Source organism: Petaurus breviceps, unplaced genomic scaffold (assembly GCF_028583685.1).
Source record: "Petaurus breviceps papuanus isolate PSGF00001 unplaced genomic scaffold, PetGlider_PUasm1.0 229, whole genome shotgun sequence".
In the NCBI taxonomy this organism is placed as follows: Eukaryota; Metazoa; Chordata; class Mammalia; order Diprotodontia; family Petauridae; genus Petaurus; species Petaurus breviceps.
The window spans coordinates 7245555-7261361 of NW_027185903.1; the positions used below are offsets into that span (position 1 = coordinate 7245555).

Below are 15807 nucleotides of genomic sequence, written 5' to 3' on the forward strand. Positions count from 1 at the left end.
CTATATAAGGAAAGGCTCAAGAAACTCAGGATGGCTAGCCTGTATAAGAATTTGAAGGTCTGTCACACAGAATGAGGAAGAAATTTGTTCCACTTGGCTCCAGCAAACAAAACAAGAAGCAATGGAGTGGAAGTCTCAAAAAAGAAAATTAAGCTGAGTGCTTGGGAAAACCTTCCTAACAATGAGAGCTATCTCCACATAGCATGGGATGTGTGGGGATAGAGTAGGCTCCTCCTTACCGAAGAGAGGGGTCTAAAAGCAAAGGCTGGATAACACTTCTACAGGCATGTTGCTGTGGGGGGGTCTTGTTCAAGTCCTGGGGGCCTGCACCCCTTCTAACGCTGACATTCTATAACTACATTTTTTTATCCAGCCTTATGATTTCAGTGGTACAGGGAACTCTCAACGAGGAAACTCCTTACACTAATGCAGAGCAGAAACTGATCTGCAACTTTATTTGTGAAAAGTGCTCAGGGTCACAAAGCTAACATGTCTTAGAAGTGGCGACATGGTTCTCCTGACTTACAAGGAATATCCACTATTCCACATATATCCAAATCTTTTAACTTAAAAAAAAACCTTCACAGAAGCACATATAGAGCTAGAAGAACCTCAGAGATCATCTATTCCAACCCTTTCCTTTTGTAGATGAGGAAACTGAAGGCCAGAGCCTGGTCCAAGGACACGGAGGAAGGAGAAAAGCTGGAGTTTAACCCAGATCCAGGTGATTCCATATTCAACATTGTTTATACATCATATTTCCCCCTTTTATAACTTCCTTTTTAGCCTTTTTAATATACTTTTCTTTTAATTACTTCTTCCCAGTTCCTGTGTCCAATTAGCATTCTGCTAATTCATTTTCTGTTTGTGATCCATTAAGACACTTGGATCCTCATCTGACAGACAGACCAATCAATTTATGGTTTATCTTGTAACTACATCCTTTGTTTTCTTAGATATTCTAAGTGACATTTATTCCTGTTTACTGGAACCAGGCCCAAGGTACAAAGAAAACCACTGAAAGAAAAAATGGCTTGTAATCAATATTACTGTTTATATATCATATTCTCCAATATTTAACATGAAGTTGTTGTTCAGTTGCAAAAATTAACTTCGTGTGACCCCATTTGAGGTTTTCTTAGCAAAGATACTGGCATGGTTGACATTTCCTTCTCCAGTTCATCTGACAGATGAAGAACCTGAGTCAAACAGGGTTAAGTGACTTGCCCAGGGTTACACAGCTAGTCAGTGTCTGAGGCTAGGTTTGAAATTAGAAAGAGGAGTCTTCCTGACTCCGGCCACTCTATCCACTGTGCCATCTAGCTGCCACAACATGAAGTACACTATTCAAATATGTTAGCTGTTTTGGTTACAAAATTAAGACTTTTAACCTTTTTATGGTATTATTGCAACCAATATTCATGGAGTAACTATAAATTCACAAGGCCTTTGTTACCATGGTATATTTACACTTTCTCAATTCACTGTAATTGTTTAAAGACAGACACAAAGACCTAGCCTCAAATTAATTACTTAATACCTTTGAAAACTGAAAAGTGACCTTTGCCCAATGACCTATGTCAAGGCTTCTCTTACCCACTTGGAGGAAGATGATGCTGCCTCCTAGAAATATGAGGAGACTTAGGTGGGCTCCCTGGTGGCTTTGTTAAGGATCTTTTTGGCACCTGTGCTGACTCGAATAACAACTCATTCATTAGGTCATATGCTTGTGTAACTCGGCGATGATAGTGTTCAGACAGTTGTAATCTTTGGAAAAGGAATTAAAAATAGAAACATGTTAACATACTGCTTTGTGAGTGTTATTTGAAATTACAGAGGTTTGCAAAGGATCCTGGACATTTAGTTTTCCCCTCTAAGAACCATGATATTAAAAGGCAGAACATGTCTGCATGTGCATATTCCTGCTATAATGCTAATGTGATGTTTCACAGTTTACAAAGCCGTTCATATGAGCCTTATGGTAAGCAGTGCAAGCTTTTAAGAAGCTGAGGATGCTGAGGGTCAAAGAGATTGTGACTTACCCAAAGTCACAGAGCTAGAAAGCAGAAAAAATAGAACTGAGTCATAGCATGACTTCTGACTCCAAATTCAGTGCCTCCTCCATTACACTGCAAAGACTCATAGATATAAGATTCATATGGACAGAAGAGAAGCCACAAGGATAAAACAGATAAGAGACTTTGCAAACTAAAGTCTAATTAAGCCTGCCATGTGCTTTAAGCAGTGTTCTTTTTCCATGAACTTATATTTACTAAGAAAGTGGGGAGATTATAGAAAGTAGGTCTTTTGATGTAAGATGTGATAAATTTCACTGTCACAGAAGATAATCTTTTCTGACTGTGGCCAGGAAGTCTTTCACTGAAAATTATGTAAGATTTAGACAAGTGTAGGTGATAGCATTAATGATTTATTTGCTAAATTTACCTGTCTTTTTCATTCTTCATCCTCTGATACAGACTAATTTCCTTTGAAGTCATACACAACTGCACAAGAAATAGCAAGTTAGCTTGATCCAAACAATTATGTTATGTTCCATATACTTGAATGGGAAGTTGCAATAGAATTTGCTGACAAAAATGTATAAGACACAACAGTCTTTAGCTGGTTCAATGCACTGTCTTTTATAGATATGTCCCTGCAGGCTTGTGGAAAGGAAATAATAATCCTGGTTAGAGTTACAATCTTAACAGACTTGAGGGAAGATTTTGCAGGGAAACACTTCCATTCCATCACCTGATGAAGAGTTTTTCTGTCTGTACTGGCCATTTCCTTAGTTTGGGAAACTCCCTCCATGATACAGATCCACTACCTTTCTGTAACTTAAGTCTTTTCATTTTATTTTATTCTGAATCTTTTTTTTTTTTTGCTTTTTTGGAGGGCAATTGGGGTTAAGTGACTTGCCCAAGATCACATGGCTATTTTTTTTTGTGTTAAGTGTATGAGGTCGGATCCAAACCTAGGTCCTCCTGACTCCAGGGCCAGTGCTCTATTCACTGCGCCACCTAGCTGCCCACTATTCTGAATTTTTAAAAGTGCATTTCCAAAGACCCAGAATACAAAAGATCACATGTGAAACCACAACTCTCCGTGTCATCCCACTTGCTTTTTCCCCAAAGTATGACTAAGCACCTCCTATGTCCCTTAGTCTGGTAAAGTTCTCCAGAGTTCTCTCTCTCCAGAGACACACTGCCAGGATCAGGGCCTGGGTCACCTGGGCTTGGGGGCTAGCTTCACTCTCCTGTACTACAGTGCCTCTGCATAATGATCTTACATCTCCTGAAAGTTATCTAAATTGAGTTTGGAATGAGATCTCTCTTAGATAAAATGTAGTGTCTTCCCTGCACATAACTAGAAAATAATATTCAATCCAAGTGTTAAGTAAACAACCTAAGGACAATATAAAATGTCCATGTAAAAACAATTTTACAAATGATATCTATCCCCACATTCTTAAAAAGCTGTTCTTTATGTGGAAGACAGGTAGCCCTTCAAAGATCAGGACAGTTCTATTCTCTATTATTTTTGTATTCCTACTAACAGAATAACCGATGGAAATCTAAGTGAATATGGTTCTTTTACTTTTCAATCTAACTAGTAATTGTGTCTGCCTAAAGTTACCATGTGACTGATTTATGAGCCACAGAATGAATACTGTGGGTAAAGAGGATAAAGTGTCAAATATCATTTATGTAAACATTATCATGCCAGAACCTACTAAAGTTCATTTCTATGATTCACATGGGCTTCCATGCCCATTTTATATGCAGAAAAATTGAGGCATAAAGCAATGAATGTTCTCAAGGCTTTATATAGATGAACAAAATGTTAAAGTGATTTTTGGACAGAAATTCTAATATAAACTTTATAATTTCAGTGAAATCTAATTTATCTTGTTATAATTTAACTGAAAACCTTACCTACTTGAAACACAACTGAGAGCCAGGAATGAAGAGGGGAAAAAAATCTTTTAGCAGGCAAAATAGGTATAAGCGAGGATATTCCATGTCTAAAGCTCCTGGACTTAAATCATAAAATAATCCTTTTTGGCCCATTTACTCTTTTTTTTTTTTTTTGCTTTTTGGAGGGGAGAGGATAGAGCAATTGGGATTAAGTGACTTGCCCAAGGTCACACAGCTAGTTTTTGTGTGTATGTGTCAAGTGTCTGAGACTGGATCCGAACCCAGGTCCTCTTGACTCCAGGGCTGGCACTCTATTCACTGCACCACCTAGCTGCCCCCTTGGCCCATTTACTCTTGCTTTACCAACAAGTCTAACAAGCTTGGTTTCCCATAGCAAATTAATATCAGCAAAATGAGCAGAAAGGGTATCTAGCTTTGCTAGAGGCATGCACTTTTACAGGCTGGCAGAAAGAAAAGTGACAGAAATACTATAAAAAGCAGACACAAGATTTCAAAAGTCACAGCAGTACATTTACTATGGTGGGAAATACCTTTTCATTTGTCAATAACCCTGGAAACCATCACTAAATTACAGCACAATATACAATAACTTCTGCTATTGTTGTAGTCATATATAACTCTTCATAGACCCATGGACCACACTTGTCTATGAGGTTTTCTTGGCAAAGATACTGGAGTGGTTTGCTATTTCCTTATCCAGTGACTAACGGCAAACAGAGGATAAGTGAATTGCCCAGGGTCACACAGTTAATTAAGTGTCTGAGACCAAATTTGAACTCAGGTCTTCCAGACTCCAGGCCCAGTGCTCTAACCACTGAACCATCTAGCTGCCTCATACAATAATTACATTTTCATAATGATGCCACTGAGTTATCAGAAAAAAAGGTTATAAGGCACTTTTCAACAGTGTTACTTTCTTTTCTTTAGTGCTAATTCCCCATACTTAAACATAGTCACTCATTAGATTTTTGATGACTGATTAAAAAACATATGTGTGAGAGTGTTCTTGTGGTGCGTGGCTAGGCCATAAGAATCTATATTTTCTTTAAGCTAAGTGGGAGATTTAAAACTGAAAAGTTGAGTAAGTAGGATTGCTCTTAATGCACAAGGCCAAATTATCAATTGAATAAAATAAACACATCTAGAAGAGTGAAGAAAAAAATGCTCTCATTTACCCATACAAAAAGAATTTTATATCAGTTTCCTTACATCTACATTAAGATGAAAACTAAAGGGCTATAATTTCCTGGGTTTACTGAGCTGAGGAAAAAAATTAACATCAATCACCTTTCCTATACACCTAAAGTGTATACTTGACTCCCTTGATATATTAATACAAAAGAAGTAATCACTTTATAATTTTAAGCCAAAGATTTAAAATAAAAATAAACTAGTAGAGAAAAGATTCATACATCTTAAGTATAATGCATGCAAATCTTTTTAGGGAAAACCTTGTGTGGGTGTGTTTGTATTAGCATACCCTAGTATGCTAAGTCTATCCCCCACTATACTTGATCTTAACTGGAATTAACTGAACAAAAGAAATAAATAGGAATGGAAAACTGGATGGGTCAAGAAGGGAGTTTGAATAATGTTATGGACCCCTCACCCTTTGTATATAAGGACTTACCGGATGCTTTGGGGACTGAAAGGGTTCGTGTTCTTGCTTTCTCTTCTCAGCCAGTTGTGCCAGGTACTCTGCCATCCTTTCCTTTCTTTTTTTTTTCATCCAAGCTCTTATCTCTCTTTTCTCCTTCTCAGTTCTTTGTGACTTTCTCTTCTTTGGGGTGCCATGGATCCTGATAGATTGAACAGTGAATATATCTTTACCTTTGCAATCTGGTTCGGCAGTTAAGAATGTCAAAACTAATTATTGTTTATTTAGTGAGACTCATAAATGCTGCCAAAAATACTCTCATCTTTCAAAAAAAAAAAATAAAACTTTTGAAGTGATTTATCTATGTGTGACAGAAAGTAACACTGTTTTGCAAAAGGATTTATATTCCTTTGTAGCTTGGTCTGAAGATATGTAACAAAAATAGGTAACAAATCTAAGGGATGATCTGTCATTTAAATAGATCATTTCATGCAACAAACCCCATTGTTATTTCTTCTTTAGAACTCATTTGATTAAGCCTTTCCTAAATTTCTTTTCTAAGTTGCATTCCCTATTATATGTGCAAAAGATATCATCTCTCCCTTAAAAAAAATAATGTTTTTCAAAATGAGCCCAATAAAAATGTCTTGTATTCATAGCGGTGAGGGATGAAATTTGATTAAGAATAAAAAACAACTTTGGTAGTAACTTTAGTAGCTCTTTACATTCAGATGAAGTGGCCTTACAAATCAGCAAAGATAAGATCTGTCTTCACATAACTTTTAATCTAAAAGTCATCTTAAGTTTCTGTCAGGGTTAATATTTCAGGTGCTTTAATGTATTCATATGAATCTTAAATATTAATGAATTAAAATAAGCTAAATTTCAACCTAAAATTATATTATGTGAATCATTTGACCATTACCTGGAGATTTTCTTAGCTTGGCGTTCTGTTAAACCAAGTTCTTCACTAGATACTCCACTCTCAGTGATAAGATCACCAATTATGTCAGCAACATCAGTTAGTCCAGTTATCTGAAAATCTGCTGAAACACTTCATTTACAAATGCAGTTTGAACCAAGTCAATGATGAATGAAATGAAAATAATATTAGATACAAAAGTAATCTTTAAAAAAGTATCCAAACTGCCCAATTATTATTCAATAACTTGAACAACCCACAAATAATTTGTCAGTCTGTTCCTCTTCAGAGACCTTAAAGATCAAGTCTAACTTCCTCAATTTTCAGATGAAGAAACTGAGGCCTAGAAAGGGAAATGACTGACCAAAGTTTACACAGATTACACAGCTAGGTTAGAAATGGAGCCAGGACTTAGAGCCAAGGTCTCCTGACTTAAGTTCTTTCCACTATATCATGCTGTCTACAAATGACAGGAAAAACATTTAATGATCAGTAGTGCTTCCTATTTACCTAGCTATGAACCCTGAGATAATGGCTGTTTTTTAATATTATTCACTTTAACAGTGTGTCTATGACAATCATTCAATATGCCCAAATTCAAAGAATAGTAACTACTACTTGGCAGAAGGAATCTTTCTTCTGATGCATCTTGATAAGATTTTATAAATGAAAAAAATCACCTAACCAACTAAAAACTTTTTCAACTGGAGGCATGAAATTATACAAATAAAATAACAGTAGGCTTCCATTCATCTAAACAACAGAAAATTACCTGAATATTTTATATTACACTTATAGTCACTCCAGTGTTCATAATACTAACTCTAAAGCACTGTATTAATATGAATATTCTCTGCATCACTAACTCAGAGATTGATCTTCTTGGAATGTTTTTAAATAACTAAAGGAAATAGTAAATTTCAGAGAGAGATCAGTGAAAACAAAGATATAAATTTTTTCCTATTCAAATCCACAGACCTTGCATTAAGTAAAAAGAATTTCCTAAAGTCAAAGAATTTTAGAATTGAAAGAAACTTTATAAGAAATCATAAAGTGATCTTTAGAGATCACTTATAAACTATAATTTTATGGAAGAGGAAACTGAGCATGGAGAGATTAAGCAACTTGTTCACAGTCACACAGTTAAAAGCAAAGCCTGGACTGAAACCCAGGCTTCCTGTCTGCACACTCGTGTCTGTCTCCTCTCCTCTCCCTGACACTAGCACACACCCAAGGCCTCCTTCAGCATAATATCCCGTTGTCACCATAGAAACAAAGTGTATAAAATTTATCATCTCTCCCTTCAGATTTTCTTTTCTCCTATTTCTTTTAATGGTGTACCATCCTCTCTCCTGTCACCAAGTCACCAAACTTTAGTTATATCTTACTTCTTTATTTCATAGTTTCTGAACATGGGTTTAATAAATATTTGAATTGTTTTGAATTGTTTGCTATTTCTGCATTTCTTAGTTGAAAAACCTCTTCTCTGGGTCTCTAACATGAACTATATATAATTCACATGGTGATGGCTACCACAAAGAACCTAAGAGGAAATAACGAGCTCATGCTGGGTATGTCTAGTAAAAAACAAACCAATAAATCTTAGTAAATTTCACAAATTTACAAACTGTGAGAGTATTATTTCATATAGCTTTAAGCAAAAGAATGTGAGAATGAGACTTAGTCCTTTTCCTTTTTTTTAAACTTCTAACCTTTACCTCAAGTTTTATGACTTAAATGTGAAGATCAAAGTCTCTGGGTGTGTACATCTTCATAGGCACACAACAACTGGGAATAGGGATGGTCAAGATAAAGTGAAATAAACTACTCTTTGAAGATATAAAATTGTATTCAATACACCCATGGAATGTGAGGGAAGGAGCACAGTATTCAGCCTTGACTAGGGTACACAAATGCTTTAGCTAGGGTCTAATACATCAACACTCAAGTATCCATAATTGTCTCGTTAATCAAAGCCCCACACCCCCTTGTCGATTCTGGATAAATGGAAATTTACCATATTGCCTCCAATCAGATTATAAAACATGTGGAACCACTACTTACAGTCACACAAATGACAAAACCTGGGGGATACCACACTCAATTTTAAGTAAAATTAATAACTATACTTATATCAAATTGCTTGCTTTTCCAGTGAGGGGGGTAGAGAGGGAAAAAGAGAATTTGGAACTCAATTTTAAAAACAAATGCTGAAAATTGTTCTTACATGTAAGTGGGGAAAAATACAATATTAAAATTTTAAAAAAATGATTATAAATTAAATCATAATATGTTTACCTTCCAAAAGAATCTTCATTACTAGCTGTGCCTAGAAAAGAAATTTATCATTAATACGAATTTTAGTAAAATTTAGAAATCTTGTCACTAGTAACCAAAATATTTTAAATAAGTCAAGTTGATAATATTAACGTAAAAGGATATACTTATGAGCAAACTGCTACATACTCTCAAACAGTGATGGAACCTGGTAATAAAGGTACTTTATTTTTATCATTTTTACTCTTTCAAAAAAGGACTGTCCAAAATGTACTTGAGGAAGCACAAAGACCAGTGAGAACATAGAATTAGTATAGTACCACCCAATACTCTAGAGGCATGGAAATTAATACAATCCTAAAAGTATCTAACTTAAACTCAGAAAATAGCTTCCCTAGAATAACCTGACTCAAAGAATAATAATGTCTTTAAAATATAACTAAATTAAAATTTAAATACACCTTTTCATTTTTGACCAGACTAACAACTAAATATTTAAGTCCTGAAACATGTGTAGGTACCCCATCACCCACCATGACCTACACTAACAAAATACTTCAACAGAGAGCACAAGTTAGTAAGGGCATATCAGCACTTGTCTATTTATGAAGGGTAAATGGAAAATAAATCCTGGTGAATGAAATTTGAAGTATGGCCAAATAACTGTTGAGACTGCCAGGTTTACTACTACTATGAATTCCCAGCTGGGAATTATTCAGTTTAGGCAAACAGCCTTCAGGCTAATAATGGTAGATGGGGTAATGATATTCATGTAAAGAGAAGACAAAGAAAAGTGAGGAAAGGACAAAGTTTCTATCTTTCTGATTAGGAGTTAATACAATTGATTGATCCTGTAACTGATTGATCAGTAAGATTGTCTAACACATCATAATGGACAGTTAGGACAGCTAAGTTCTAATTCTTCAACACTGACATTGTATGACCTTAAAAACACTGACTTCTTCAATTTTTCCATCTGTTTCAGCTAAAAATGGGGAGGAAGAGAGAGACAACATGGTACAATGGATGGAGCAGCCTCATAGTTACAAGGTACTGAAAAGTTAAATGATTTGCCAAAGAGTCACAGCCGATATGTATTTAACTTTTCAGTACCTTAGCAGTTTTCCTGGATTATAAAATTCTGAAGTTATTCAACTGCATTGTACTTCATCACCAGTTCAACATACTGATGAAATCACTGATTCAAACACGGCCCTCTCATCACCAAATGGAGGTATTAGAAAGAAAAATGAATTAGCTCATATAAAAGAACTTTAAAATCTTTGGAATCATTTTGTTCTTAAAACCAACCTGCTTAATTAATTTATCTCCTAAATTGTAGACGTATTTTATATATCATGTAACTGTTTTATTATGTAGTATTTTTAAACACACTTCCCTTCCCATCTTCCATGATCCAGTCAAACTGGTCTTTTTCTCTGTTTCTCACATACAGCACTTTACCCCTTGGCTACCTATCCATGTTTCTGCACTGGCCATCCCAAATGCCTGGAATGATTCTTTCCTTACTTCTACCTCACAGAATGCCTCACTTCCTCCAAGATTACAGCACTTCTCCTTCTACACGAAGCCTTTCCTGACCTTCCAAACTTCAATTCCTACACCTACAACTTGCCTAGTATTTATTATGTATATACTTGTGTGTGTATATATATGTATGTGTGTATGTGTATATATATATATGTATATATATATATAATATACAGAATTGATATAGCCCTTTGAAGTCTGCAAAGTGCTTTACTATTATGAGCTTGTTTTACCCTCACAACACTCCTAGAAGGAAGGTGTAATATTATCCTCATTTTATAAATGAGCAAATTGACATTTAAGTGACTGAGGCCATATGTGAACTCAGGTCTTCCTGACTCTAGGACCAGTGCTCCATCCATAATTATATGGATTTTTATATCTCCTCTAACACAATGTAAACTCCTCTGAGAGCTGAGATTATTTCATTTTTTTGTCTTTCCATCTCCAGCACAGGGCACCAAGCCCTTAGAGCTTATTTATATAAAATGAGTAGCTGTTTAATAAATGTTTGGTTAGTATGAAACTATCTTAACAACATTTTCTTTCTTATGGGCAATAGGTACAAAAATCCTCTAGCATGTCACTTCATATTTGATTATGACCCCAGAGTCCAGGTATCCTCTGACTTCCTGTCTGACAGCAATACAAATTAATTGAATTGAACTGAAAAGGACTACTTTACATAAGTGTAAATTAATAATACTAATAGTTGCAATAATAATTATCTTACCTTTTACTCACAGGACAAACAAATACCGATCTAGTAATCAGTAAATTAGTAAAAGTAACTAGTGATTAGAGAGGAAATGCATTCTGTCAGTCCCTATGGGCCTACTGATGTTGGATATCCAACAAAGTTCCAAGAATTTGGTCCCTTGCTTTGGTCTAGAGATATGACTTTTATTTCTTCATAAGAAAAGCAGGTTAGCCACTAATTGTATAAAATGAAGTAGATCTATAAAAAAACCATGTATCCTGAGATCTTTTAACTGCAAACTCAAAGCTCTTTCTACTAAGTTACACTGTCCTGATAAGGGTATGACATTACAATGTGCTAGGGGCAAGTGATTCTCAATACTCTCTCACTTTTAATTAAAAAGTAGGCATCATTAAGCTGAAATTCTAACTAATGACACAGTTAAAATTTTACCACTGCTAATACATTCCTGTAGACTCTGATGAAACTCTCTTAAAAATGAATAACAATCAACTTGAATGGTAAAATTTTTGAACTCTCTTTTCTCCACAAGGTAATTTAGAAAAAAAAGGAAATGACTTCACAAAGTCATATAAATATGGCACTAACAACACCTTTGATAACATTATTTTCCTAAAAAGTCAATATCAGTCCATAATAACCAGTTCATAAGATAAAAAGCAAAAAGATGTTAAGTAAAGAATAGTACCAGTAGAAGTAATCTGTTCACTGGAAACATTAAAAGATGATATAACAGAAGAAAAGGAACAAGAGTTCCATACAGGATGCTTTGTTTCAGGAAATTCAAGTAACGGAGTTTCCTCTTCTTCTTCTTCAATCTGATGGCTAAAAGAGTAAGCTGATCCATTGTAGAGCAAAGACAGAGTGGTGACCAGAAAAAGAAAGCAAACAGGGAGTATTTCATAAGTTAATCAATATTACCCCACTTAACATCAAGACAATACATATAGCAACTTCCATGGATTCTAACAATTCTCTATAGAATTCTAAAATTATAACTCTCCCTCAATGATGGATAATTAAAGAATATTTTAGAAAGTCACTATTTTCATTTTCCCAATAGAAAAATTAATTATTGGGGAGGCCAGGTGGTGTAGTGAGTAAGAGCGCCAGCCCTGGAGTCAGGAGACTCGATATCAGTTGCGGCCTCAGATACTTAGCACCCACACAAAATAACTGGCCATGTAACCTTGAGCAAGTTACTTAACCCCAATTGCTTGGGGAAAAAAAGAAAAAGAAAAACCAATTATTTCATCACTACCCAGATATCTGAAAGTTTAGCTTTTTCACTGGCTCTACAAATTGCATCATATGTTTGCTGTTCCTCAAGTTACTTCTGGATAAATAGCAACTGCAAAACAGTTGTGGTCACTCCCGGCAGTTAGTCCCATGAGTATTTTCCAGTGTATTTCAGAAGAGTAACATCCTTATTCAACAAAGAAAAGAAGCTCTTCTCTTAGAAGCACTGCTTTCTTCTGCCTTCTGTAATAGTTTAAATAAAAATACCAGAGGGACTTGAATTCTTGGTTTTAAGAGGTAGAGAGTTGCTTAGTAGTGGGTTCTTGTTACATGTGTTAAATGGCTAGAAAATGTAAAACAGATGTACTAAAAATATAATATATAAAGTCTATTCCAAGCTCATTTCCTTATTCCTATCTTCCCAACCCCCCAAAATCTTCTAATTGCCTGTCATTCCAAAGAGCATATTTATTCTTGTAATACATATGAACACCAATAGAGCAGGTTACTATTTTTTCTGAATACAAACCCTCTTTAGGACTTCTAAAAGTTTGTGAAAATGTTGTCTCTTTATCCACTTCTGGGGTATATGACAATTCCAAGGGGTCTTCTGTCTTCACCAACTGAAAACAAATATCCAATAGCAAAACAATCCTAAATTTCATATTTATTCAGGTTTCTTTGATGGAAACATTTTCTTAAATTATCTAATTAATTATCTACTAAGGCTGAATAATAATTATGTTACTATATATTATTTAATATATATGCTTAAAAAGAAGAGACAATGACTTCTGAAAAGAAACAATGGGCTTAACCCTAAAATTAGACAGACGGTGTAGATTCAGCAAATAGGATTTAATTTTAAAATAAGTGTAGTTTAGTGCATTTAAATGGAAAACAGAGAATCTTACAATGCTGAAACTTGAAGGGGCCTTAGAAATAAAAAATGAGTGTGGCTAGGTGGCACAGTGAGTAAAGCATCGGCCCCGGAGTCAGGAGGACTCAAGTTTGGTTCTGGCCTCAGACACTTAACACCCACCCACACACAAAAAAAACTATCCATGTAACCTTGGGCAAGTTACTTAACCCCAATTGCCCTCCAAAAAAAAGCAAAAAAATAAAAAGAAATTAAAAATGATAAGATATATTGGAAAAACATTAATAACGTGGAAATATGTTTAATATGATTGTACATGTGTAACCTATATCAGATTGAGAAGGGGGAAGGTAAATGGTGGGAAATTTCAGAACTCAAAATCTTATAAAAGTGAATGTTGAAAACTAAAACTAAGTTAAAAAACAAAGATATACTGGAAAAAAATTCAAATAAAATGCTGACCCTACAACAAACTGACCTTTAAAATTCCTTAAGAAGAAAAAGTATACAAAACCAGGCACACAAAGCAACATCTGGACATAACTAGGTTCTGGTTTTGCAATTAATATTAGTTTTTATAACAGGAGAAACATCTTTTTCCTAGAAACCTAAGATATTGAAAATACCACACCATTTTGATAATTTAAACATAATAAATAAATCAATATAATATGAACTGTTTGAAAAGAAAAAAGAATAAGAAAAATGATACTTACAGCACAGGGGGGGCATACCAACTTCGTGTTGCTAAAATCTTGCTCTACATTAGTTGCAATGTTCTGTAGTACAAGCAGTTTTTCATCTATTTCCAGGAGTTTAGTGGTGAGGTGCTCTATATCAATGTTTTTTTCTGATGGCACCGTGTAAGGTGGAGCACTGAAATTCTGGCACCGTTTCCAGGTTAAATAATCTTCAACACCACCTGATTTTACAGTAGATTCTTGGACTTGAGGTTGTACTTTTGGCAGATCTTTAATATTAAAAAAAGCAAAATTCAGAATCAGATTTAAGAAAATTATGAACACTGACATTCCTAGAATACGAAACACACAGAAATTACATTTCTATCTTTTATCTTTTGACTTCAAAGACCTAACTCTGCTTTTGTTGTAAGAACAGAACACTATATCATGACTACTATATTGTCCAAAATATAAGGCAATTTGAATTTATGGTGAAATAAGAATCTATTAACTATAGTGGAAATTACCATTTTATTCAAGGTTTCCTCATGAAATGATTATATTTCAATCTCTAGCTTTGCCTTTCAAAAGTGCTTAAAAATCATAAATAAGCAAAGAAATAAAAATTAAAATAATTTTGAGGCTCCAAAATATATCCAAACAGGAAAAGCTGATAGAGGACATAACTAAGAGTGGGGATGTGGGAAACAGGCATGCTAATTCATAGCTGGTGGAGTTGTAATTTGGTCTGACCATTCTGGACAGCAATATGTTCATACAGCAATGCCACTTTTAAGTTTGTTTACTTAGGCTTTTGTCAGGAATAATAGACCCATCTGTGTAAAACATTGATAATAATAATGTTTGTAATAGCAAAAAAAAGAAACCCAAACCCAAAATCCTGGAAATAAATCTTTGCTAAATTGGTTAAACTGTGGTTTAAGAAGATAATGAAATAAAATGGTCAGAACAAAGAAAAAGAAATATGCAAGAGTTAGATGAAGTAAAGCAGAATGATCAAAGCAGAACCCAAAAGGACATATAGACTACAACTTGGTAAAGGAAGACAACATAAAATAGGACCTAAAGTTATGGTAAATACGTGTTTGTCTTGTTAGTTAATGCACAGTCTTTGTTTCTTTTCTAGGTAAATAAAAGAAGGCTACAATCATTTCCAGTCACTTCTTTAGGTTGGTGGTTGGGTTCCCCTTCTTCTGCCTGTATATGATTTAGGAAAACAGAAGAAAAGCTTCAATGTAAAAACAAAGAAACAAGATCTGAAGAAAGAGAGCAAAATCCTAACCTGAGTCAGGAAGTTGATATGAGGTAGAAGAATGTCACAAAGAAAGATGATACTTGGAACTGAAGCTAAGAAACAAAAATGAAACTCGTCCCCCAGATAAGAGCTCGCTATTCTGAAAGGGAAGTCAAATTCTATCTTTGGATAACTTATGATGTAAGTTGACAGGTGCTTTTAAGTGACGTATCCAGCAGAGTCATAAATTTGGGGTAGCTTAGTGGGTCAGTAAATGAAGTGCTGGGCCTGGAGTCAGGAAGGTCTGAGTTCAAATCCAGCCTCAGACACTGTATGGCTGAAACAAATCAGTTTAATCTCTGTTTGCCTAAGTTTCCTCATCTGTAAAAAATGGGGATAATAAAAGCAAACACCTTCTCCCAGGGTTGTTGTGAGGATCAAATGAGATAACAGTTGTAAAGTGCTTAGCACCGTGCCTAGTACATAGTAAGCACTACATGAATGTTAGCTATCATTCAATATCATTATCAATATAATATATAACACAAAGATATCAATATCATTATGATGATGATGATGATGATGATTGGTGGCAGGAGCTGACTCTCTTCTCAGTAGCAATGAGGGAGGTATTTATTGACCTGACAGAAGAGGAAGGTCTGCTTTCTTCTGTGAGCAAGTTTCTGAGATCTGACCAAAAAACTTACAAGACTTTTCAAAATGGGCGACTACACTACTGGC

General features: G+C 34.9%; 1 protein-coding gene across 8 annotated transcripts in view; it reads right to left on the reverse strand.

Moving 5' to 3' along the window:
* Positions 1-15807, reverse strand: part of CPLANE1 (ciliogenesis and planar polarity effector complex subunit 1) — a 148359-nt gene that overhangs the window by 23857 nt on the left and 108695 nt on the right. For all 8 annotated transcript variants that reach the window (XM_069096163.1, XM_069096162.1, XM_069096164.1 and 5 more), the window contains 8 exons: positions 13845-14098; positions 12778-12871; positions 11698-11847; positions 8759-8789; positions 6464-6592; positions 5572-5740; positions 2446-2504; positions 1597-1767 (listed from right to left, as the gene is read on the reverse strand). In XM_069096163.1, the coding sequence (XP_068952264.1) occupies positions 1597-1767; positions 2446-2504; positions 5572-5740; positions 6464-6592; positions 8759-8789; positions 11698-11847; positions 12778-12871; positions 13845-14098 (1057 nt within the window). The remainder of the gene's footprint in view (positions 1-1596; positions 1768-2445; positions 2505-5571; positions 5741-6463; positions 6593-8758; positions 8790-11697; positions 11848-12777; positions 12872-13844; positions 14099-15807) is intronic.